Below are 22,612 nucleotides of genomic sequence, written 5' to 3' on the forward strand. Positions count from 1 at the left end.
TCCAGATCGTAGAATAACGCCCAATTCTGTCTCGTCTCTAATAGTCGTCTTTTCAATATATCACTGAGAAAGATATTCAAAACCTTGCAAGGGGTTCTTCTTTGATCATAATTTTAAAAGCTGCCAATGAAGCAGGATTGCGGATAAACGGGAATCCCAGCAGAACCGGATACTAGCAGCCTGGCGGCGAGGATCGTAGTAACTTGGTTATTGTTCCAGATTGAGAGTTTTATTCCCACTCATATGGTAATTCTCATGTCTGCAATATCGGGAGTCGTAAAGGTGTAGAATCACTTCACATAAACTAGACGCACCTTGCTCGGCTGGGGCTTTCATTAAGTGACCGAGATAATTAGCCCTACCGAGCGAAAATACAACCCAAGCTTACTGGGAGTCGAGAACGCCGTTCGACAGGTTAATAGACACTGCCTCTGAACGTCCAGTTGGTGGAGAATGCTTTCTGCAGGGAGGCCGAAACCAGTCTAGCCTAGCGATGACCATGGCCCTCCAAAAGTCATGGATAACGCCCAATGGTCATAGATATGAAAGCCAAGTTGGTGGCTTGGACGGGAACGGCCACGATATTGCCGCCCGGTTAGTCAGCGAATCACAGATTGCAAAAAATCAATATTAACTCTTCCGCATGCAAGGGTGCTGCACCTCTTCTTGCCAGCGAAATCACATGGCGAAGCAATGGGCCAATTATCCGATAGACTGTCAGACCACACGTTTTCAATGCATTCCTACAAACGCCATGCAGGAGCTGGGTCTGCCTCACGAGGGGCTATGCTATTCCGGTAGCCTTGACTGAAATGGAATTTTGAAGAGTGCGAGCGAAGTACAAGATACCGGGCGATCCAAGTTTTGGCCTTTCCTTGTGTGAGGGTTGCACCATTGTAGTGTCAAGATTTTATTCTACGACCATCAGCCATGGCGTCAGATACGCAAACCAAGACCTGTCTCGACATAGCTGTCGACCACCGTATTAGAAAACTGCTCAAACCTGTCCCGAGATACACGACGGATTCCTCCCCACATGTCTCCCGCCTGGAGCAAGAGGGCCGGTCGTTGCGATTGCCACGCGCCGAGATCCAAGTCACAGCGCAGCTAGCGGGCCCGCCTGTAAAAGGCGGCATCGTCGTCATGCTGCAGCAGCCCCGGCACAACCACCCGTTCGAAGAGGGCCTCGGCGCCGTCATTGACAGCTGCGAAACGCTCCGTGCCCTTGAAGACATATTCACTGTGGTCTCCTGCGGGACCCTGGATTTTCGGGAGGACATCGCCGTCGTCGATCTGCTCCCATATGTTTCGGGAGACCCAAGGGATGTCGACAACACGAGGTTGAGGAACGCCTTTCTCTTATCAACTGCGACTATCTACGACAAGAGTCCCGACGTTCTGCTCTGCGCGGGCAAGATCATGATGCCCTTGGCAAGAGCAAAGGCTGTCAAGGGCAGTTCTTACATGTTGGAGAATATCGGGATCGGGGAGCAATTCAGAGCTGGGTCGAAGTGGCCAGATAAGGCGAGGTTTCGGCCCGAAGGCCAGCGTGCGTTTGTTGCCGTTCCCAAAGTCAATGGGTTTCACCCGAGCCACGCGATGAACTATCACTCTCACGTCAGTCATCTCAGGCAGCTTCTGATTCTGATTGGCGCCGAAGCCTGCGGCATGTATCGGAGTGACTGGGAGAACAGTATATGGATGGACGAGTTGAGGCTTCGTTGCAAGGAGTATACCTCGCGCACAGGTAAGAATATAACTGCATCATCCCATGTTTGGTTTGATACACATGCCCAAATGCTGACTTCATATCACAGTTGCACGGTCTACCAGATCTCCCACGCCAATGAGCCCTGGTAGAGACGAGACTAGGCGCAGCAGCACGAAATACATACCAGAGTATCAAGAGCTCTACTCGAAGACCCTGGTCGACATAAGGATGTGCGTCAGCCGTCTCATTCCCACCGACCAGGGCTACGAGGTCTTGCTCAACAGCGGTCTAAGCGAGAAATGCAATGACGCCAGTCTTATGCTGCGCCAGATGCATCGCCTCCAGGAAAGGGGTTGGCCCGAATCCGTAGCGTGGAAGAACGAGGCTGCCCTCGAGCAAGTGGCGGCCGACACTTATCAGTTCGCCACCGACACTTACCACTTCGTCAAAACACCCGCAAGCAAAGCCGCAAGGCTGCCCATCGAAACGCCGCTCGCCAGAGCGCTCCGAGAAAACCTCGATCTCATATTTGCGCGTGCCACGGTGGTGCAGCGTCGCAAAGAGTATGACTTTAGCTTGAAGGACGCAGCCAATGACTTCCTCGATCTGGCAGTCGAAATCGAGACGCTGTTGCTGAATCTTTTGCAGAAGAAGGAGGCGGCGCTTAACGCACAGGGCCTGGAAGACGTGCTTTCAGAGAAGCTCAGCGGGTTGACCCTTGCGCCGGTAGCTACTCGGGTGGCTGTGAGAGATTCACGCTCGTAGCAGTTCAGTGTTGAGTCGTTGGGTTTGTGTGTTGGGGATACTGCTTTTATGACGTCTGTACAATTTTTGTGGATATTAAACGTCATGTTCCAAAATGGGCTTCATCACAAAGAGACAGAGCCCGTGCTAAGATTTCAGTAGCAATGATTCAGCTGTAAGAACGTTTTAAAGTCACTTTGTGCCCATTATGGGTTTGTGTATTCGTGAAAAGTTCATCCTCATCGATCTATCCTGTTAATATCTGAAAACGTTGAGATCGATATCAACAGCCGATCTGGGAGCTTCTGCGGTCGCCGCTCGATGAAGTTGGGACCTTGAACACTAGAGTTAATGTGCTCTTGTCTCCCCTCCATAAAACAGCACTTTTCGAAGGTGTTGACTCATCCATGAGAGTTTCAAACGGAGGTTGATAGTTTAAGAAAGCCACAGGTCTTTGGAGACCACAGGGCTAAGGTGGCACTCTATGACGATGCCCTCAGTGATTCCACATCATTTTAAGCACTCTTGCTTCGCTCCGAACTACACTTTGATTTCCCAAAAAATTGAACATCTTCCATGAGCTCTCAAGTCAAGCACAGAGGATAGTCAGGCACTATTTCTAGGCTTCCACCGCCGTCAACCACCGCCGCTAAGCATGGCGAAGCTTCCGAGCAGTCAGGCCAGTCGGGTCGTCTCTGACATAGTCTCGGTCAGCTGGTTTGTTCTTTCATCGTCTCTTACCTCTTAGGTAACCCTTTCCAACAGGAAATTGGTATCTATACTCTCTCTCACTGCGCAACTGACGGAAAATAACCTCGAAAGCTTTGGGCAGGCGTACCCCATCACCAACCTCGGCAGCCTCGCAGCCTATCTCGGCTTCTTCGGCATCACCTCATCCATCCAGTTTCAGATTACGTTACACGATATCAAGTTTCTTTCGACTCCGTGTTCGCACGTATATCAAAGATCCTGCGGTTCTTGATGTTCGTTGGGTTCGCGTTGGTGGGCTCGTTTATTCCCAGGCCATCGGCTCCATGCGGCCCACTGTAGCGCTGATATTCTCAGTCATTCTAGCCGTGGACTGGGACACTAGACAGCCCAGTGCCGTGACCTTGAGATGGAATCTCACGGGGACTTCGGAGCTCTGGAAGAGAAGTTAGTGAACCGGACCTTGCCAGGGTATCATGCAAGCAGGCAACCAACAATGTTATGTATGCACTTGGTCACAAACAAACAGTCTGTTGGTGCAAGGCAGCTGCAAGGGAGGGCGGGGCTATGAGACCCTGAAACTGATACCACATCCGGCTACCTAATCCACCAACGATCTTCCTGTCCTGAACAAGTCTTCCCCACCAAAAGACGACATGGTTGAAAGTGCGAGATGGGACTGCCCGGGATGTTGAGTTGATTAAATACGTGATGATCCAACTTCATACTTTCAAACCTCAAGCACGAACTGACCAAACCATTCCAAACTCTCGTGACCGCGCTCAGGCTTGAAGTCTGCATCTTCACAATGACCGGCTCTTCATCACCCCTCGGTAGCCCCCCTCAAGCGCCGCCCGTTTTCACCGCGACGCCAACCTCAATCATTGCCGACATCAGTCGTCTCATCGAGGCATCCCGGGTCGCCCAAAAAGCCATTGCAGACTCCGTCACCCCTTCCACCGCAACCTACGACAACGTCCTTCTCGCGCTTTCACACGCAGAGAATGCATTGGCCTCTGAATCCAGCCTTCTCGTGTTTTACAAGGCCGTGTCTCCGTCCCCTGACGTCCGTGCCGCCTCTGCCAAAGCCCGCAACATGTTGCGCGATTTTGCCATCGAATGCTCCATGAACGAACGCATATTCTGTCTTGTGGATGCCGTGTACAACAACAGCGACGTTTCTCAGAGTCTAGACGCTGAAAAGGGGAACTACCTGGTCAAGAAACACAAAGAGTTTGCCAGGAACGGTCTTCGTATCCCGGCCGGGCCCCAGCGAGACCGCTTCGAAGAGGTGAAAGGCAGAGTCGAGGACTTGACGTCAGAATTTTGCAAGAACGTGGCCGAGGCCGATCATGCCGTGTGGTTCACACTTGACGAACTCGATGGGTATCCGCAACACCTGCTCGCCCATCTCGAAAAGGGGCAACAAGGCAGCGAGAACGAGGGCAAACGCCGCATCAGACTGCCCAGCCAGCTCGGGCCCCTCTTGGCAACCGCACGCAACCCCGAGACACGGAAGAGAGCCCGGGTGGCCTTTGAAAACCGCTGCCCCGAGAACGTCGCCGTCTTCCGCCAAGTCGTGGCCCTTCGCCACGAAGCGGCGCGGCTCCTGGGGTACGCCAACCACGCCGCCCTCAGCGTCGAGGACAGGATGGCCGGGTCGCCCCAGCGCGTCGACGCTTTCCTCTCGTCTCTGAGGTCGAAGCTGACAGAGGCCGCCAGGGCGGAGTGTGAAGCTCTTCTCGAGGTCAAGCGGCGCGACGCCGAAGCCCGAGGTGAGGCTTTTGATGGGCGCTTCTACCTCTGGGATGTGCAGTACTACATGCGTCTCCTCTCGCACGAGAGGTACTCCGTTGATCAAGAACAGATCGCAGAGTACTTCCCTCTGCAGCCGACAGTCGAAGGAATGTTGCGCATCTTCGAACACCTCTTTGGGATGGTGTTCCACGAGATCCGGGGTGAGGAGAGAGATACTCTATCGCCCACGAGCAAAGGAGACGACTTGGTCTGGCATAAAGACGTCCAGGTCTTTGCCGTATGGGACGTTGAGGGCGAAGGCGGTGGGTTTCTGGGGTATCTTTATCTCGATCTTTACCATCGAGATGCGAAAAAAGGCAATCCCTCAAACTGCAGCCTCATCCCGGTACGACTCTTTCCCCTTTTCCTCCCTGATCCGCAGCCATATGCTGACACCCCATGTAGGGCTTCACCAATCGAGATGGAACTCGCACGCACCCTTCCACAGCTTTGATCAGCAGCTTTGCCCCTCCTGCGTCCGCCAACCTACCATCGCTGCTGCGCCACTCCGACGTCCTGATGCTCTTCCACGAGCTGGGTCACGGCATACACGACCTCGTCTCCCGCACGCAGCTCGCGCGGTTTCACGGGCCGATGGGCACCGCCGTCGACTTTGGCGAGGCGCCGAGCCAGATGCTGGAGAACTGGTGCTGGGCGCCGGAGCAGTTGAGCGGACTGAGCCGGCATTATTCTTATCTCTCGGAGGCGTGCCTTCGAGACTGGCGGGCCCTGGGAGGGAACGGGGACGCGCAACAACCGCCGGAGAGGATTCCTAGGGATGTGGCCGAGGGTCTCCTTAAAAGCAAGCATGTCGGCGGGGCGCTGAGTGCATTGGTACAGCTATCCATAGGCGTTTTCGACATGTCCGTCCATCAGCCGTCCAGCCAGGATGCGGTTGAATCCACGGACTTTACAAAGTTCTGGAACGAGCTCCAGAGGGAGATGGTCCCAACAGATGACCCGTCCGCGCTGGGTGAGGGTGGCGAGTGGGGACACGGATACACCAACTGGGATTTCCTGATGGACGAGTACGATGCTGGATTCTACAGCTACCTTTTGTAAGTTTCACTCCACCCACTGCGCAAATCAAAGTGGTGGCGTGGCTGACCGGTTCCACCACAGCTCGAAAGTCTACGCGCAGGACATCTTCAGCGCGGTTTTCAAGAAGAATCCCACGAGCGAGGAGGCTGGCCGAAGGTACCGGTACGGCGTGCTCGAGAAGGGAGGGAGCCTGCCCGAGATGAAGACGCTTGCGGACTTTCTGGGGCGAGACGTCCTCATGGAGCCGTTCTACGAGGACTTGGGCTTGGCTGCTTGGTGAACATGATAAGAAGCATGCATCTCATGATGGGGAACGTCGCGGTTCACCGCGCTTGCTCTGGTGTTTGGGGTTTTGTAAGGGTTGTATCAGTATCGGTGAAACAGTCATGCAAGGTGTGGGTGCATGTTGGAGCATTTGCCTGCTTCCGGATTGCAGTGGGATTGGCCCAAAGGTGGTTGCACTAAGAAGCCCTTGGGGGGGGTTAAAGTTGCAGTGAACTGTGGACATATGTGGTTGGAGTGTACGCCTATCGATTATTGATACCTATTGGCTCGCCTCCCTTGTCTCGGACAAACCGCTTGCGAATACTTAACGTGTACCAGGGCTTCATGCTGTCATCCTGCGACGCACATGACCTTAGTCTTGTCGGCACCGATATGATGTATTACCTGACTCCGATCTCTGGGGGCTGTCCACAGCCTCGTCTGATGGCTGAGAATATCTCTTGGCAAGAAGCATGCTAAAAAGTGATGAGCCATGCGAAGAGGCCCTTGTGATTTATCATAGGGTCTATCAATACCGCGGGAAACGCTCCGATGTTGCAAAGGCGTTCGGTCATACCAGATGTATCATGTTGCACTGCTCTCTGCCTTCTCGGGTGGGGGGAAATGCAAGCTATCGGCTGGGGTCCCGCAATTTGCGTCAAGACGACTGGGGACAGTGGCTGTTAATCTCAAAGCTAATGGCCAACAGTGCCATGGGCGTTTCTACAAGTTCACGCAGATACGCGGTTGGGCTTCCAGCAACGTATTTAATATCCTCTCCAATCTGATCACCAATCTTCTTATGAAATCCCCATGGTCTCTTGAAAAGCTATCCAGTCGATCTCGCTGTTTGCAAGGATCTTTTCCCGGGACAGGCCCGGAGAGATGGACGGCAACCTCCCTTTGCGTGTAATCATCACTTTTCCATTCAATTCATCATCTGACAGGATTGCCCCCAATGACATACAAGAGACGGTGATTTACGTGTGTCCAACTTGACCTTCTGCTGGGTTCGCACACCACCACACGACGACCCCGGAGCCGATGTGGGGGGGGGGGGGTCGCTAACGGCGTAAAAACCCGCGCCGAGAAGCGGGGACGTCTGCCGAACCGGTTCCGTCTCTGCCCCAGTTGGCCAGCACCACTCCTGATGCCATCCCCGCCGAGATTACGACAAAAAAGAAAGGCAACAAAAAACGCCAACCTACACACGTCGCGCACCCCTATGGTATCCAGCACGCAGAGAAAGTGACTAGTGCTGCGTACGTGCATCGGGAGGGCTGGAATCCTCCTTGTGACGAGCAATCAGGACATCGATCCCGGTGATGCAATGCGTTCCCTCCCCCCCGCCCCCCTTCCATCCTCCGAAGCAGTCGGAACCAGTCCTATCAACAACGGTTGCTCGCGAAGGGTCTCTTCATCTGCGGGTTTCCCCGCATACACAGTGCCGATGACGTAAATCGCGGGATGGATGGCTCCAAGTGCTCGCCATCTGCCGTCCGATTGACGCGATGGCAATTCTTCTGCGTGTTTTTGCTTTCCGGTAGTTCGCGGGAACATTTAAAGTCAAAGGCCCCATTAAAGGGATATTATGTAACGAAGCACTTGGTATTCCTACGTAAAGGAATAGGAGAGCAGATAAAGAAACGAAATATATAAGAAAGACAGAAACCACGACGTCTTCCAACACAGCTACAGAAACCCAGGCCGGGGTGGCGCCCGTCAAGCTGACACTGGCGTACGACGACAAGATCTATGATCAGGTACACTTGTCTAGCACCACCTGGCCTGCCGCAGAGAAAGACCGAGATACTGACACCTCGCGACAGTACAAGTACTCACAGTACCTGCCCGTCTACGACGAGAAGACGTCATTCGCTCCGCTGCAGCCGTTCGAGTTCAACGACCGCGGGCTCGCATCACACAGGGAGAAGGCCGACCTCTTGCCCAAGGGCCACCCGTAGATCAAGGAGACAAAGCTGACCCCGGTCATCGGAACCGAGATCAGGGGCCTTCAGCTGTCGCGGCTCGACAGCAGACAAAAGGACGAGCTCGCGCTTCTGATCGCCGAGCGGGTCGTCGTCGTCTTCCGCGACCAGGACTTCAAGGACATCGGTGCCGAGAAGCAGAAGGAGTTCGGGCGTTCCTTTGGTCCCCTCCACATCCACGTTCGTCGCCCCCCCCAAAGACTCGTGTGACCAGAAATGCGTTACTGACGAAAAAACGGGGGGACAGCCCGTGGGTGCCCACGTCAGGGAGAACCTCGAGTTCCACAACATCTACCTGGGTCCGGACAACGAATCCCGCAACCGGAGCAAGAGCAACAAGCTGTCGACCATCGGGTACCACTCGGACGTTTCGTACGAGCACCAGCCGCCCGGCGTCACGATCCTCACGCTGCTGTCGGTGCCCGAGACCGGTGGCGACACGGCGTGGGTGTCGCAGACGGCGGCGTATGCGCGGCTCTCGGGACCGATACAGACGCTCTTGGAGGGGCTGAGGGCAGAGCACAGCGGGTTTCCTCAGGCGGACAACGCGCGCCGGGATGGAAGGTTTGTGAGGAGGGAGCCGGTCAAGTCGGATCATCCGATTGTTCGCATCCACCCGGGAGGTCGGCCCCGAATGCTGGTGCATGACGCAGACCTACTTACAACTGTCTCTTTAGGCCACCGGCCAAAAGGCATTGTTCGTCAATCCCGGCTCCGCGAAGAAGATCATTGGGCTTCGAGACGAAGATTCGGACGCGCTGCTGAAGCTGCTCTGCAAGGTACGTGATCGAACGCTGTGTAAAAGTAGTTGGGGGGCTAACAGGTTCTGCAGCACATCAACCGCGGCCAAGATTTCCAGGTGCGCGTCAAGTGGGAAGAGGGAACGGTGGCGCTGTGGGACAACCGCGTAACGGCGCACACGGCCATCTCGGACTACTACAACGTCCATAACCCACAGGAGGGACTGCGGCACGGGTTCCGGATCACAGCACTGGTGGATAAGCCGACGGGGGTGAACGGCCTGGAATCCACATGGTGAGTCGCATGACAACATTCATAGGCTTGTTGAGCCTGCAGTCTGGACGAGTTTGAAAGGTGCAAGTGGGCTGTCAGGGCGACGATGGCATTGTCTCGAGGGGCAGGGGTTGTCTTGAAAGCTTCGGACGTGAAACTGGGGGGGAGGTCTTTGGAAGAGAACACGGACCCGTGCGTGACTTTGTCAGGTATTACTATGTGTGCACCAAACATCTCATGCATAGCAAATGGAGAAATGCGCCGTAAAGCGACCGAGAAAAGTGGGAAATCATACTTATCAAGGAATGCATGCTAGCTGTAACATTGCAAATGGGCCATCGTGGAGATGAACTATTGCGGTAGGATAACTATGTTGAAGATCGGGTACGCGCCTGATCCCACCAGTCAACCATAGTCAGCCATTGGGCGACCGCAAACACCATCGGCCGACCCGGGAGCTAATTTTTGATTTCTCATCCAGGCCCGTTTCTTCCCTTTGTGGTGTTGAATACTAAAAATCCCAAATGCATCTCGTCTTATCACTTGGGGGCAGCACCCTGCCGTACGTTTGGATTGCCGGTGTTCATGTCCGGCCAAGGCGGCCAAGGCTCTGGACCATGGCTATGGCGACTATTTGTGTGTGTTAGTAATGTAATAATGGTGGAGAAGACATTACCGAGCCCCATGGGAGCAAGCGATGGCGAGAGTCTCAATCGGAAAGGGGCAGATAAGCGGCGTGGACACCATGATGATGTGATTGACGGCAGCGGAATGGTGCGAAGGCCGAAACAGCGGAGACTCAGAGACGGACTTGATTGATTCGCCTGTCGTTCCCCGGAGGAGGTGCCGAAAGACTTATTGGAGAGGGGGGGAAGCAGGCACAGTCGAGAAGAATCCGGATGCCCCGAGGGGAAGACGACAATGGCTTGTCGAGTGGATGTGCGGACTCCATGGAGCCAGAGCCTGCAGATCATCTCGGACTACGACCGACAAGCGAGTCCAGAGTCCGGACATAGGGGAGAAGACTCCAGACTCCAGACTCCAGAAAGCAGGGAAAACCGGGGATTGCTGGAGAAGGAAGTATATCTGGGGATGAGGAGAGAGAAGGGCCGAAGAGAGGCCATGAATGAAAAAGAAGCCCAGTCACGAACACGCAGGTGTTTGTGTGTGTGTGTGTTTTCTTTTTAACGACGTACGTCATCTGGGTTGAAAGTGGGTCGCGGCACATGGCATACGTACCTCGGTACCGATCCGTCCGTACCTCCCCAGCTTAGATAGGTAGGTACCATACGGATACATTGGGAAAGAAGGACGCACGTAGAGAGGAAAGAGGCAAGGAGGCGGCGGATGGAGAAGAGAAGGAAGGGAAACGGAAAGGGCGATGTCAGGTGGTTCAATCAAGGTTTTTTCTGGGCCGGTGATGGAAAGAGCTTGTCCGCTGCTTCCAAGACTTCCGCGTAGCATTTTGGTATAATCAGCAGCGGCTCTTGGACCCCTGGGCCTTGGCTTCTTTTTTTGGCGTGGCGGGCGAATGCTTCACTTTGTTGAGGGATTGTCGGGGGAGGAAAATACCAGCCAGGCGGTGCCGGTCGGTGACTGGGAGCATCGGCCCTTGGCACAAGATCCGAGAGGTCCGCCTACCTGGTCGGGAAGGGCAAGTCGCTTAGTGGTTGGCCACTATCGGCGATGCGCCGTAAAGTTGCATTCCGTTGGTTGTTGCCGGCCGATGCAAGAGCACGGCACGCATCCATACCTACTAGGAACGTTACACTGAGGTACGCTACCAAATACTTGTAAGCGTACGTCTACCTAGGTAGGTAGGTATCTACCTAGGTATCTACTTGCGCCCTGGCACAAGGGTTGTCGGATGGAGTCATGTTGCGCGGCTCCGTTGGATTCCTTCTCGATCCCGTTTACTGTATAGTGTATACGCCAAAAATACTTTGCCGTGTTTATGGTCCAATCGCTTTGGCGCAACCGATATCTTTTTGACCCTCCAGCTTTTTCCTACTCCACTGACCCAAAACCCCGTAGGAGAGAGAGTACCTAGGCAGTTTACCTAAGTGGTTTATATGGTGATGGGTCGTAAGCAGGGACAACAGGCCTACACCCTGGACCCTCCGTGAAATAGGTAGTCGGCGCCATGTACCTTTTCACATATTGCCATACCAAAGGTACTTACTGTGCACTACGGCAATCTTCACACCCGACGGCGGGGGAACCCTTCCCTTCTACTCCAACTTCCGCACACTTTCTCGCCCGATTTACATCATCCCACACCCCCATTCTTGTTTCCACCACTCCACCAACGTCAACCAACGTCATTCCACCCCCCTCCGGCCTCAATACCGTCGATACCGACAGACCAGACAACCAGACTCGCCAATACCAGGGACGACCCGCTCATCACTGTCGAGAGGCACGCCTTCCCCTCCACGGTTCCTGGAATACGCCGTCGGCCTCCCACGGTTGCCCATCATTCCCAGAGCCGCAACCGGCTATCTGTCACGCCTCTCCACCATGGCATGCAATGCCACGCCGGCCGCTCTTAGGTATTCATTCTCCATGTTTTGTCCCTCGCCTCACAGCTTCACGCCAATTTCTCATCATCCTAGTTCATGTTCCTGAGACCAGAATGATGGGGAACGGGCCGATTCCTCAACCTGGAGACCCCAGGCCCCGGACGGAAACACCTCGGTGCCATCCACACGTGTCCATCCCACAGTCCATCCCAAGTCATCGGACACGCAAACTCTGGCATCGTCTCCGCCTCTTCCGCCCCATTGACACACAGTCCTCTCTCTCTCTCTCTCCCTCTTGACGTCACGCCCCTGACTATTGAGACGCCCTCCCACACGCTCTCTGCTCCCCCAGAAAATGTCGTGTCCTTACGGGGGCCCACGTTGCTAGTGGTGCTTAGTGCTTGCGCTGTGTGTGGTGTGTTGTGTGTCGTGTCTCGATCGACCGAAACAAGCATATATATCGCCCGTCGTGCCCCCTCACCAATATTGCCTTACTCCTCTCGGACGAACCATCATTGGCATCAACCATCAAACAATCCCACCTATCCTTTACCCCGATACAAGCAAATCGTCGCCCAACATGGGTTTCTCGACGATTGAGTTCGACAAGTACAATCCTGCTTCAGAGAAGGCAAGCGATGCTCGCCAGGACCTCGCCCACCTTGACTACTCCCCACTGAAGCGCATCACGGGGCGGTCATGGGCCATGGGCATTCTCATTTCCATGGGAGGCATGGTGTGAGTAGATCCAAAACAGCAGCTAGAGACGGAGCAACCAACCACTGACAACCTCCCAGTTTCGGATATGACACGGGTCAGATTTCTGGCTTCCTCGAGATGCCCGACTTCCTCCAGCGCTTCGGCGAAGCCCGCCCCGATGGTACATACCACTTCAGCAACGTCCGCTCCGGTTTGATCGTCGGTCTCCTCTCCATCGGCACACTCATTGGTGCTCTGTGCGCCGCCCCTATCGCCGACCGCTTCGGACGCCGCTACTCCATCTCCTTCTGGTGCGTCGTCACCTCCGTCGGCTTCGTCATTCAGATCGCCGCCGAGAGAGCATGGGAGCAAATCATGATGGGCCGTTTCGTCGCCGGCTTCGGAGTCGGCGCCCTGAGCCTCATCGTCCCGATGTTCCAGGCAGAGACGGCTCCGCCATGGATTCGCGGTGCTCTCGTATGCGCCTATCAGCTCTTCATTACCCTTGGCATTTTCCTGGCCGCCTGCTTCAACTACGGCACCGTCTCACACCTCGAGCACAGCTCTGGCTCATGGCGAATCGTCGTCGGTCTCGGCTGGCTGTGGACCATCATCCTTGGTGTGGGCATCCTGGCTTTTCCGGAAACGCCTCGCTTCGACTATCGCATGGGCAACGTTGAGCGGGCAAAAAACACACTCTGCCGCGTCTACGGCGCCCCCGAGAACCACTACAGCATTCACATTCAGCTCGAGGAGATTGAGAGTAAGCTCCGAGCCGAGTCCAAGATCAAAGGCAGTGCTGTCCAAGAGTTCACCGGCATGTTCAAGGCACCCCGCATGGCCTACCGCATTGCTCTGGGTTGCGGTCTGCAGATGTTCCAGCAGGTATGGACCAGATCCGATGTCCTTTTCATAGCCCACAAACACTGACAACCCTTGACAGCTCACTGGTGCAAACTACTTCTTCTACTACGGTACCACCATTTTCGCCTCCGTTAATATCAACTCCTTTATCACGCAAATCATCCTCAACTCCATCAACTTCGGCACCACCTTCATTGGTCTCTACATTGTTGAGCACTTTGGACGTCGCAAGTCGCTCATCACAGGCTCCATATGGATGTTCATCTGCTTTTTGGTCTTCGCCTCCGTCGGCCACTTTAGTCTCGACCGGGTACACCCCCAGAACACTGTCGGCCCCGGAATCGTCCTCATCGTCTTCGCCTGCCTGTTCATCCTGGGCTTTGCGACCACCTGGGGTCCTATGGTAAGCTTTTGTCACCCAAAGACTAAGCGGGTTGTATCAGAAACTAACTCGAGCTAGGTCTGGACCATCCAAGCCGAGCTCTTCCCGTCCCGCTACCGCGCTAAGGCCATGGCCCTCTCAACAGCCAGCAACTGGATATGGAACTTCTGCATCGGCTTCTTCTCTCCCTTCATCACCGGGGCCATCGACTTCCGCTACGGCTACGTCTTTGCCGGCTGTAACTTGGTCGGCGCCGCCATCGTTTATTTTTTCGTCATCGAGGGCCAGGGCCGTACCCTCGAGGAAATCGACACTATGTATCTGGAGCGCGTCACCGCCTGGAAGAGCGCTCAATGGGTGCCGCCTTCCGCCGAGGAGATGAATCGCATCCGCAAGCAGGCCGGTACAGAATTGGACGCTATCGAAAATGAGAACGCCATGAGCAGCGAGAAGAGTATGGAGCCAAAGGGCCTCAATGGCACTTCTCACCAAGAGAGGGTCTAAGTTCTGGCCTCGAGGTCCTCGAGGCCCGCAGGGCGTTTTCATCTCAGTCTGTGGCCACGAATAGGCTTGCAAAAGCGATTTCTTTACATTAACGATTTGCATGGCATGGAGTTGAGGCATAGTGAACTAAACTATATACCAGTCGCATGATTTCCAGCGTTTATACCAATACCAATATGATATTCTATATATTTCATGGGCTGGCCAGGCCCCCCCCTGTTCATGTTCGTTCTATCTCCAAGGCAGTATGCTCACCATCAGGCAGAATTGGTTTGGCCATGGCGAGACACCGGCCCGCGGAAACCGTCATGAAACAGCCTATTGTTGTGATAGCGACCTAGGTGTGCTCGTGTCAACTCGATCAAAGCCCATTAACAACGATCCCAGGTGCGCCCAGCGTGTCGCGCGTCACGATTGATTCTGTGGTGGTGCACCCTAGCTTTCGGGTGGGCGGTCCTACAACGTGATTTTGTCCTCGCTGACGTTGTGCGTGCCGGGTCAAAGTTGAGGGTGAGACTAGCATACATTAGGAAGTCCATGGAGAGCTCATGCACCACCCTTGTTGTTACTTCTCGACTTCCAGAATACACAGCCTACAGGTCAGCAGCGTACGCTATAGGAGCTACTATATTATACGGAGAAGGTGGAGCAAGTGGCACAATTATGGCGAAGACGCCGGTCCCGGCCGCTCCGCCGAGGTACGACGCCCTACGTCTGGACCTTGGCCCTCCCGACACCGGCTATCGCGACGGCCCCGACGAGGACATCGCCCTCACCTCCGCCTCCTGACAGCCATCACCACACCAAGAACGACATATCGTACGGCAACGGGCTCTGGGAAACACGGGAGTCGCGCGCGAGGGTCCCGAGACGCATCTCCCACCATCGGCAGCAGCGGCAGACAAAAAAGACGGGAGCCTAAACGCCGACGTGCTGGTCAAGCTGCGCGAGAAGTGGGTGGGGGGCCATCTGTGTCGAGCCGTGTCTACCTCGAGGCACTCAAGCCCATTCTGGTTTCGCTGGTGAGGTCAACATGAACGGCCACCGGAGACATGCCTACTCGTCATCCTCCGCCACCATATTCTACGAGTCCAGTGCACGATGCCAAGTTCCGCGACGACAGCCGGGGCGTCCGTCACCTCGTGCCACACAGTACCGGGCACGATCCTCAAACTACACATCGGCCTGACGAGACACCTCAAGTGCGACTTGGACAGCTGCAAGTCGCGAGGCTGCTGCGGCCCGGCAACAAAATGACGTCGAGGATGATGGCCGCCCGAAACGTCGTGAAGGGAAGCTCCACGGGTAAGTTCGAGAACCTCGGGGAGGTAGGTGATGGGCCGCCACGCGCACAAGAAGGTGACGGACTTCCGCCTGACGCACCCACCAGCTTTGCCGCGGTTCTACTTCCTCTTTATCATCGCCAAGAAGGTACCCGGCATAGGCAAGTAGTAGAATCATAGGTACAATCACATCTGATCCTGGGATTCCCCAAAGATCATTAGCACGAAAGGTACTGGTATGGCGCCAGGTTGGGATCAGCTTAACGAATCTTAGTAAATAAAAGCCTAGATACGGACCCGCAATCTATTCAGTCCCCTGCATCTTACCTAGACGCTTGTGTAACTCCATCATCCCACAACACTCACTTGCAGAGACCCTGCCTCGACCCAGTCTTCGCAGCATGGTATGCGGTAGCCAAGACCGAAAAATGTGCCCATGTCCCCCGCAGCCAAGTTAGCACACGGCCTCTTTGCACCTGGCAGTGCCGACCAATGAGACTACGGCCCATCAGGCGACCACGCACCCAAATACGGTCCGCGTACCATAACAGGCTGGAGGAGATGTATTCCAAGGCGCGCAGGAGGGCGAACAAGACGCTCAAAGCCGAGTCCGGCAAGCGCCTAACGTCATGGCATGTTGACAAAGAAGTTGGTTTTGGCTGGAGCGCCGGATGTACGGGACTGGGTACGACTTCAGGGGATGTGAGGATTCCGAAGGCACGTTCGAAAAGGTGTGGAAGGGAAGGGCCTCGTGCTCGGAGCTGTGCCTTTTCCATGGAGTCCCAACCTGCAGCAGCCACTTTAGCTTGATCAGATGCAAGGTCCGATCGGAGGTGGAAATGTGGGCTTGCGTCGCCGGTATCTTGGATAGGTCCGCTTCGCGCGAGTAATGGACGCCGACCAATGGGCCGGGCTCACGGGGACGGCTTCGACCCTTTTTTGGAGAGATGGCGGGAACTACCGGTATGATAGGTGGCCTACACCGCTTGTGGATGGCGATATCCATCAGCGCTTGCTTGGCCTGTCGTAAAAGCAATCCAACCAGCTTTCGAGATGGTCTCCCCCGGGTTCTGCGCGTGGCCCGGCGGTGACGCGGATCTATCCTCCCGCCCACCTGCACCTGCCTCTATTTGTCTGGCGTGAGACATAGGGCTTCACGCGTCTTGGTACTGCCAGGCCGCAGCCCGAGATGCTCGTCTCTGGGTCCTGAGAGGTTGCTTTCTTGGCCGTCGCGTAAGATAGGCTGCTCTCTCGACCACACAGAGGAGGCAGCCGGTCCCCGAACAGGAAGGTTCGTGGAAAGCCGCGTGCGCCGGAGTCGAAGAAGCCGGGGGGTGGGGGGCATGGAGGGAAGGGGTCAACGTGCAGCGGAGAGGACAGGAGGAGGAGTCACAGCCCAAAGCATATCGCTCCTTCGCAGGTGATTGACAGGGACCGATAAGATAACGTGCGGAAGCCGGCTGATATGAGTGGTTGGCTTTAGGATTGGCTCAAGGTTGGCAGCGTGGAAGGGGTGCATCGACACTGGAGATGGATGATGCCCCGCCAATGGGAGCAGAGATAAAGGCCATACACTGCTGTCAGCTCGCCGGCTGAACCCTGTGGCCCCCCCCCTGCTAAGTCATAGGAGACGTCTGCTTTGAGTTGCACTGCGAGCCGACCTAGCGCCTCTTTTAGAGGAGCGCGGCGTTTCATTGCCTCCAATGCTGCATCGAGGGCGGGCTCCTGGGAGGTCGAGCTGGAGATTAAGACGGCAGGTAGACGAGTCGTGGGGTGGGGAAGGGCGGTGACTGGTTCGACGGCGACACGGACGACATGATTGTGGAGTTTTGGGGGCACGTTGAACAGAAGGAAACCTGCGCTTGGGACTATCGTGGCCCGCCGATCATGGAGACGTCAGTGCAACCGTCGAGATAAGCAGGAAGGAGGCAAACAAAACATATAAACCATCGCGGATCTCCCGTTCTGGGAGATCCAGATCCTTCTTTACCGTCGGTGCCAAGCCGCTCGTTCACTATAGCTTCCAACCCTCATCTTCGTCGTTGCTCGGTCGCTTCGGTCGCCAGTATCCGCCAATCGTCATCATGAAGGTTGCCGCCGCTCTGTTCATGCTCGCCGGCGCGGGCCTCGCCGCCCCCGTCCCTAATCCGGTCGCCGAGCCGATGCCGATGCCCACTCCCGTAAGTGCCGAAAGACGCCTCCCCCGTTGAATGCTCGGGCCCACCGCAAACGGAGCTCGCAAGCTAATTCAAATTTCGCTTCCAGCCCGGCATCCCTTCCGCTTCCACGGCCAAGACGCAGCTTGCTGCTTTGACAGTGAGTGCGTGGACCAACACGGACACGTACGACCGTGACCTGTTCCCCCACTGGTCGACCGTCTCTGGTAGCTGCAACACGCGTGAGACGGTGCTTCAGCGAGATGGCACCAATGTTGTGGTCAATTCTGCCTGCTCCGCCACTAGCGGCACCTGGTCGAGCCCTTACGATGGTGCGACCTGGACCGCGGCAAGCGATGTCGACATTGACCACATGGTACCTCTGAAGAACGCCTGGGTCGTGAGTCTCCCTGGCACAAGTTCAGTCGAGAGTCGTGCACACGGTTGCATTCTGTGCACTTGGATGTGATGATAAGTAGCAAGGTAGAAATGCTAACATGGGACGACAGTCCGGTGCCGCATCGTGGACGACTGCCAAGCGCCAGCAGTTCGCCAACGACCTCACACGTCCCCAGTTGTGGGCCGTCACAGACAGTGTCAACCAGGCCAAGAGCGACAAGAGCCCCGACTCTTGGAAGCCTCCTCTGGCAAGCTTCTACTGCGTCTATGCCCGAAGTTGGGTGCAGGTCAAGAGTTACTGGGCCCTCACTGTCACATCTGCCGAGAAGACGGCCCTCACTTCGATGCTCAACACCTGCTAAGCGGTGCGACTGTTTTGGCATTTCGATACAAGCGAGGAAGGGTTTTTTTTTCCTTTCTTTTCTTCTTTTCTTCTTTTTTTCTTTTTTTCTTTTTTTCTTTTTTTCTAAATTTGCCGTAGTGGTTTGCGTGCCGGTTGATCATCATCAGCGAGCAAGCCACGGTTGGGCGGTTCTTTTTGTTTATACCGTTCTGTTCACCTTTTGCCCCCCTTATTGATGAGAACCAATTTGGCTTGAGACCATGGAACGTCGAATACGAAAGTGCCGAGGACGCGCAGAGGGATGGTTGCTGAACGGGCTCGCCCAGCGCCGCTACGAGGCTTACGACGGATCGATGCAAGGGGCGATGGGAGCAAGTGCATTGTTGCAGGTTTGTGCGGCGGAGGCCGTGCGAAGAGAGACAGAGATGCAGACTATGGATTGCTAGTCGGTTACAGTTAGCCGCTAAATATTTGCAAAAATAAAGAAATGCAAAAAAAAAACCAAAACCCGAGCCAAACGCAGGAGTCGCTCGGAAAGGGCAAATGATCCTTCGTTACGGACGTGATGGCGATGTAGTCAATATGGTGGTTCACCTACCACTTGGACATGCACAGAGCAATTTCGGATGCAGCTCGACCGGGCTCGTCCCTGACCTGCCTGTTCGCACAACACAAGAGACGACCAGCGGTCTTGGCATCTGGCCACAACCCGATCGGTCGTCTTCCCTCGAGGTTCAGGATTGGACAACATGGCTTGTGCGAAAGAGTCCACCCGAGATGACGAGGGATCCAACAGCGCCGCTTGCGACAGCGGTTGGTCAGTTCGAAATTGCGTCCGAGCATGCCGAGACTGCGATGGGTGGAGGGGAAGACGTGAGGGGTCGGAATGTCTTCATGTTGTTTAAGCGTGAGACAATGCTGGATGGATAGGGACGAAGTCCTACCGAGGGCTGGAAGGGAGGCAACGTCGGCGTTGTCGAAGGCTGTCAATGGAACGGCAACAGGGGACGTAAGGCTTCGGTTGGAATGTAAAGGCTGGGAAACGGTGTTGAGCTGGACTGGGTTTGAGTTGAAGCTACGTAGTAGTAGTAGTTGCTCCTGCGAACCGAACGGGGACTGGAACACCACGACGAAGACGGTGTAAGACGGAACCGGCGTCAAGCTGGACTTGAGTGGATCAGGAGCTGGATTTTCTCGTGGATGCAGAAGCGTTCAATTGCAGGCATGCAGTGCGGCAGAAACAAAGATGTGTGGGGTACGTACCGGTTCAAGAAGGAAGGAAGGAAGGCGCGTCTGCGGCTGAGATAATCTCCTGCTTGCGGCGGCAGTAACTAGTCGGACCTATGTACCTTTGCGCAGTGCTTGTAGGGAAAATATACCTCCTTGGGACCCCGCGTCAGTATAAGGTAGGTCCCCGGCTCCTCCCTTTCTCTCGCTTGCCCTGCCCTACGCTTCCCAACCCAGCCTTGGTCGACTTGGCAAGCGCGAATTCGATAGTGATTGGTACCTTGGTGTGGTTGGAGACTGACTACTACATAGGTACCTGGGGGAAGAGGCAAGAACGAGCTGCAGCAGGAAGGAATCAGACGAGACGAGACCGTCTGCCCGTGTCATCTTACTAAATTAGGTAACTACCTAGGTAGGTACCTACTGGGGTACTTGCTTTACCTTGGGTACTTGGAACAGAAGAAGAGACAAATGGTCCACGGCTGTCTGAGAGTCTAGGGGATTTCTTGGGATGGCTGGTCGAGTCCAAGATGCCTTACTGACATCCAATTACCGGCCCAACTGGCCCCCAGAGCCGTTTGCCGCCTGCTTTCATCTCATGTCTCGCCCGCCGTCGTCCGCTGCCTTCGGTAAAAAAGGGTCGTCTTCGCCTTCTTTACCGTCGACTCACTCACCTTGTTCCTAAACTCTCCAGCCTCTCGTTTCTTGGTTTCCACAAGTCCAGCCCGGTCAGTCTTTGGTTACCACTTTCACCTTCCTTAGTTCCTTCGCCTTCCCCCGTGCTACGTTAGATCCTTTCTTTCGTCGCCGCTAGCCTTCCCAGATATCTATATTTGGCTCATTCTCTTTCCCGGAAGTGACACCTGTGATCCTGCATTGCTTCCCTGCGGCGGCTCGCCTTGGATTTCCATCTATATACCCCGACTACCGCTCCTTTTGCCCCTCCCTCTGTTCTTCAGCAAGCCAACACCACTCGTTCACACCCGTCCCATCGGACACGCCCGCATACCGCACACAACCACTGCCCTCATCACAATCAACCAACAATGATGAGATACGCTACCTTGGCTCTGGCCGCTGCTGGTCTAGCATTCGCCCAGACCTTTTCGGTGTGTAACCCCGTTAAAGGCGACAGTGAGTGCCCCCCTTCCCCCAAACCTCCACTTACACCCGCTTAAGGCGGCCTCGATCACCTCACCTAATGCTACCACAATGCTGACGTGTTGTCCTCAGCTTGCCCCCCGGATCCCGCCTTTGGCAATCAGACCGACTTTGACTTCCGGACCTCCAAGAACATCGACGACCTCGAGTCCTTCTTCACCGTCGATGGCGGCGTCAAGTTCAACCCCAAGCTCATGTCCTTTTCCGCCGACACGGGCGCCGAGATGACCATCTTCGAGGAGAACAACGCCCCCACCCTTACCTCCAAGAACTACCTCTTCTTCGGCAAGGTCGAGGTCGAGCTCCAGGCCGCCCCTGGCCGCGGCATCGTCACTAGCATCGTCTTCCAGTCAGATTGCCTTGACGAGATCGACTGGGAGTTTATCGGCTCCGACCAGACCCACGTCCAGACCAACTTCTACGCCCTCGGCGTCAACGACTACACGCATGGACGTGTCCACCCGGTCTCCTTCAACCCCATGACCTCTTTCCACACCTACACCATCGAGTGGACCAACGAGTCCATCATCTTCTCCATCGACGGCGAGGTCTACCGCACCGCCACACCGGAGGAGGGCAACTACCCGCAGACGCCTATGCAGGTGAAGCTCGGCACTTGGGTCGGAGGCAAGGGCACTGCCCAGGGTACCATCGACTGGGCTGGTGGTCTCGCCGAGTGGGAAAATGGTCCCTTCGCTGGCTACTACCGCTCCCTGAAGGTCTGGGACTACGCCGGTGGCGACAAGTCCGGCGCTGAGCTGTACGAGTATTCCAAGGGTTCCGACGGCAAGTGGCAGAGCATCAAGGTCGTTGGTGCCGGCGCCGGCGACAAGCCCTTCCCCGGCGGTGTCGCTTACAACAACGGTGGGATGGACAACAAGCCTGATGATAAGGGTAAGGCCGCTCAGTCCGACGGTCCCGTGGTCTCTCTCAACAGCACTGGCGTCCAGACGTCCACCACCAACGGCCCTATATCGTCCGCCACCGTCGCTGCCACCGCTATTACCCGTGCTAACGGCACCTCGTTCACCCTGACGAGACAGGCCTCCAACTCGCCCACTGGACCTGCCTACGTCCAGACGACGTTTCCCGTCGCCCCTGCGACACCTACTCCGACCCGCATCCCCGCATCCAGTGCTTCCCGAACCATGCAGAACAGCTTCCTGGTCGCTTGCCTTGCGGTTTTCTTCGCCAACATACTGCTGTAATCGGGTAGCTTCGCATGGTTGACCGGTGTTGCTTGCTTCCCCCTCCCCCCCCGATCTGTGCATACCTTTTAGACGACGGGCTTGTGTGTTTGTATGTAGATATGTATAACGGACTGGGAAAAAGGCGTCAAGGCCGTCAAGGCCAGAGGAATGTCTGTAATGCTACACACTAATAATACCGCTTTTACCGCATTGCCAACACTAGCCTTGTCTGTATGTGTGACGGCTGGCCGTGAGGAAAGGCTCTATCTGGAGCATGAAGCATACCAGAGTCATTGAACACAATGGACGACAATAATGACAAGAGACGGGCATAGAAACGCACTCAAAAGGGGGGGAAAGCGTCATCGAGTGGCTAAACTCGAGGTTCAAATCATGTTTGGAAACCAAGTATATTGCTTTGTTTCTGGGTCTTGTTTTGTTTTGCTCGTGATCGTATTACTTTTCACAACCCATTAATGAACCCTCCCTACGTTGCGAGAATCCCACTCCCATGCCCCCCCTCACTCTATTATCTCGACTGCGCTACCGCCTAGAACCGCCCCAAAAAAAAAAACAAAAAAAAACCAAACATCCAATGCATGCTATGCTTCTTCC

The 22,612-nt window shown here is 55.3% G+C and overlaps 10 protein-coding genes across 10 annotated transcripts; all 10 read left to right on the plus strand.

Moving 5' to 3' along the window:
* Positions 1–681: 681 nt before the first annotated feature.
* On the plus strand, positions 682–2,650 carry LY79DRAFT_555172 (uncharacterized protein). The gene is made up of 2 exons (XM_060557908.1): positions 682–1,747; positions 1,818–2,650. The coding sequence occupies exons 1-2, from the start codon at positions 931–933 to the stop codon at positions 2,474–2,476; spliced, it is 1,476 nt and encodes a 491-aa protein (XP_060413625.1). The 5' UTR covers positions 682–930; the 3' UTR covers positions 2,477–2,650.
* Positions 2,651–3,971: 1,321 nt separating this feature from the next.
* Positions 3,972–7,521, plus strand: LY79DRAFT_590574 (metallopeptidase MepB; the record flags this gene model as incomplete). The annotated part of the gene is made up of 5 exons (XM_060561172.1): positions 3,972–5,306; positions 5,366–5,667; positions 5,728–5,939; positions 6,091–6,277; positions 7,452–7,521. The coding sequence occupies 5 exons, from the start codon at positions 3,972–3,974 to the stop codon at positions 7,519–7,521; spliced, it is 2,106 nt and encodes a 701-aa protein (XP_060413626.1).
* Positions 7,522–7,776: 255 nt separating this feature from the next.
* Positions 7,777–9,292, plus strand: LY79DRAFT_670074 (TfdA family taurine catabolism dioxygenase TauD; the record flags this gene model as incomplete). The annotated part of the gene is made up of 7 exons (XM_060563732.1): positions 7,777–7,794; positions 7,972–8,028; positions 8,095–8,225; positions 8,274–8,433; positions 8,501–8,857; positions 8,931–9,032; positions 9,086–9,292. 7 exons carry the CDS (start codon positions 7,777–7,779, stop codon positions 9,290–9,292), a joined length of 1,032 nt encoding a protein of 343 aa, XP_060413627.1.
* A 1,945-nt stretch (positions 9,293–11,237) lies between these two features.
* On the plus strand, positions 11,238–12,555 carry LY79DRAFT_222940 (uncharacterized protein). Its single transcript, XM_060551622.1, has one exon. The coding sequence runs from the start codon at positions 11,411–11,413 to the stop codon at positions 12,086–12,088; it is 678 nt and encodes a 225-aa protein (XP_060413628.1). The 5' UTR covers positions 11,238–11,410; the 3' UTR covers positions 12,089–12,555.
* Positions 12,230–14,703, plus strand: LY79DRAFT_222839 (general substrate transporter). The gene is made up of 4 exons (XM_060551621.1): positions 12,230–12,527; positions 12,587–13,373; positions 13,432–13,755; positions 13,813–14,703. The coding sequence occupies exons 1-4, from the start codon at positions 12,370–12,372 to the stop codon at positions 14,236–14,238; spliced, it is 1,695 nt and encodes a 564-aa protein (XP_060413629.1). The 5' UTR covers positions 12,230–12,369; the 3' UTR covers positions 14,239–14,703.
* Position 14,704: 1 nt separating this feature from the next.
* Positions 14,705–15,343, plus strand: LY79DRAFT_222829 (uncharacterized protein). Its single transcript, XM_060551620.1, has one exon. The coding sequence runs from the start codon at positions 14,787–14,789 to the stop codon at positions 15,273–15,275; it is 489 nt and encodes a 162-aa protein (XP_060413630.1). The 5' UTR covers positions 14,705–14,786; the 3' UTR covers positions 15,276–15,343.
* LY79DRAFT_580095 (uncharacterized protein) lies at positions 15,291–15,690 on the plus strand (the record flags this gene model as incomplete). The annotated part of the gene is made up of 2 exons (XM_060560073.1): positions 15,291–15,543; positions 15,629–15,690. The coding sequence occupies 2 exons, from the start codon at positions 15,291–15,293 to the stop codon at positions 15,688–15,690; spliced, it is 315 nt and encodes a 104-aa protein (XP_060413631.1).
* Positions 15,691–17,629: 1,939 nt separating this feature from the next.
* On the plus strand, positions 17,630–18,438 carry LY79DRAFT_516488 (uncharacterized protein; the record flags this gene model as incomplete). The annotated part of the gene is made up of 3 exons (XM_060554825.1): positions 17,630–17,701; positions 17,787–18,077; positions 18,187–18,438. The coding sequence occupies 3 exons, from the start codon at positions 17,630–17,632 to the stop codon at positions 18,436–18,438; spliced, it is 615 nt and encodes a 204-aa protein (XP_060413632.1).
* A 422-nt stretch (positions 18,439–18,860) lies between these two features.
* On the plus strand, positions 18,861–20,136 carry LY79DRAFT_659654 (uncharacterized protein; the record flags this gene model as incomplete). The annotated part of the gene is made up of 4 exons (XM_060562749.1): positions 18,861–19,292; positions 19,350–19,428; positions 19,779–19,825; positions 20,059–20,136. Exons 1-4 carry the CDS (start codon positions 18,963–18,965, stop codon positions 20,134–20,136), a joined length of 534 nt encoding a protein of 177 aa, XP_060413633.1. The 5' UTR covers positions 18,861–18,962.
* A 556-nt stretch (positions 20,137–20,692) lies between these two features.
* On the plus strand, positions 20,693–22,015 carry LY79DRAFT_590578 (family 16 glycosyl hydrolase; the record flags this gene model as incomplete). The annotated part of the gene is made up of 2 exons (XM_060561173.1): positions 20,693–20,780; positions 20,880–22,015. 2 exons carry the CDS (start codon positions 20,693–20,695, stop codon positions 22,013–22,015), a joined length of 1,224 nt encoding a protein of 407 aa, XP_060413634.1.
* Positions 22,016–22,612: the final 597 nt, after the last annotated feature.

Source organism: Colletotrichum navitas (assembly GCF_030913465.1).
Source record: "Colletotrichum navitas strain CBS 125086 chromosome Unknown LY79scaffold_33, whole genome shotgun sequence".
NCBI classification, from domain to species: domain Eukaryota; kingdom Fungi; phylum Ascomycota; class Sordariomycetes; order Glomerellales; family Glomerellaceae; genus Colletotrichum; species Colletotrichum navitas.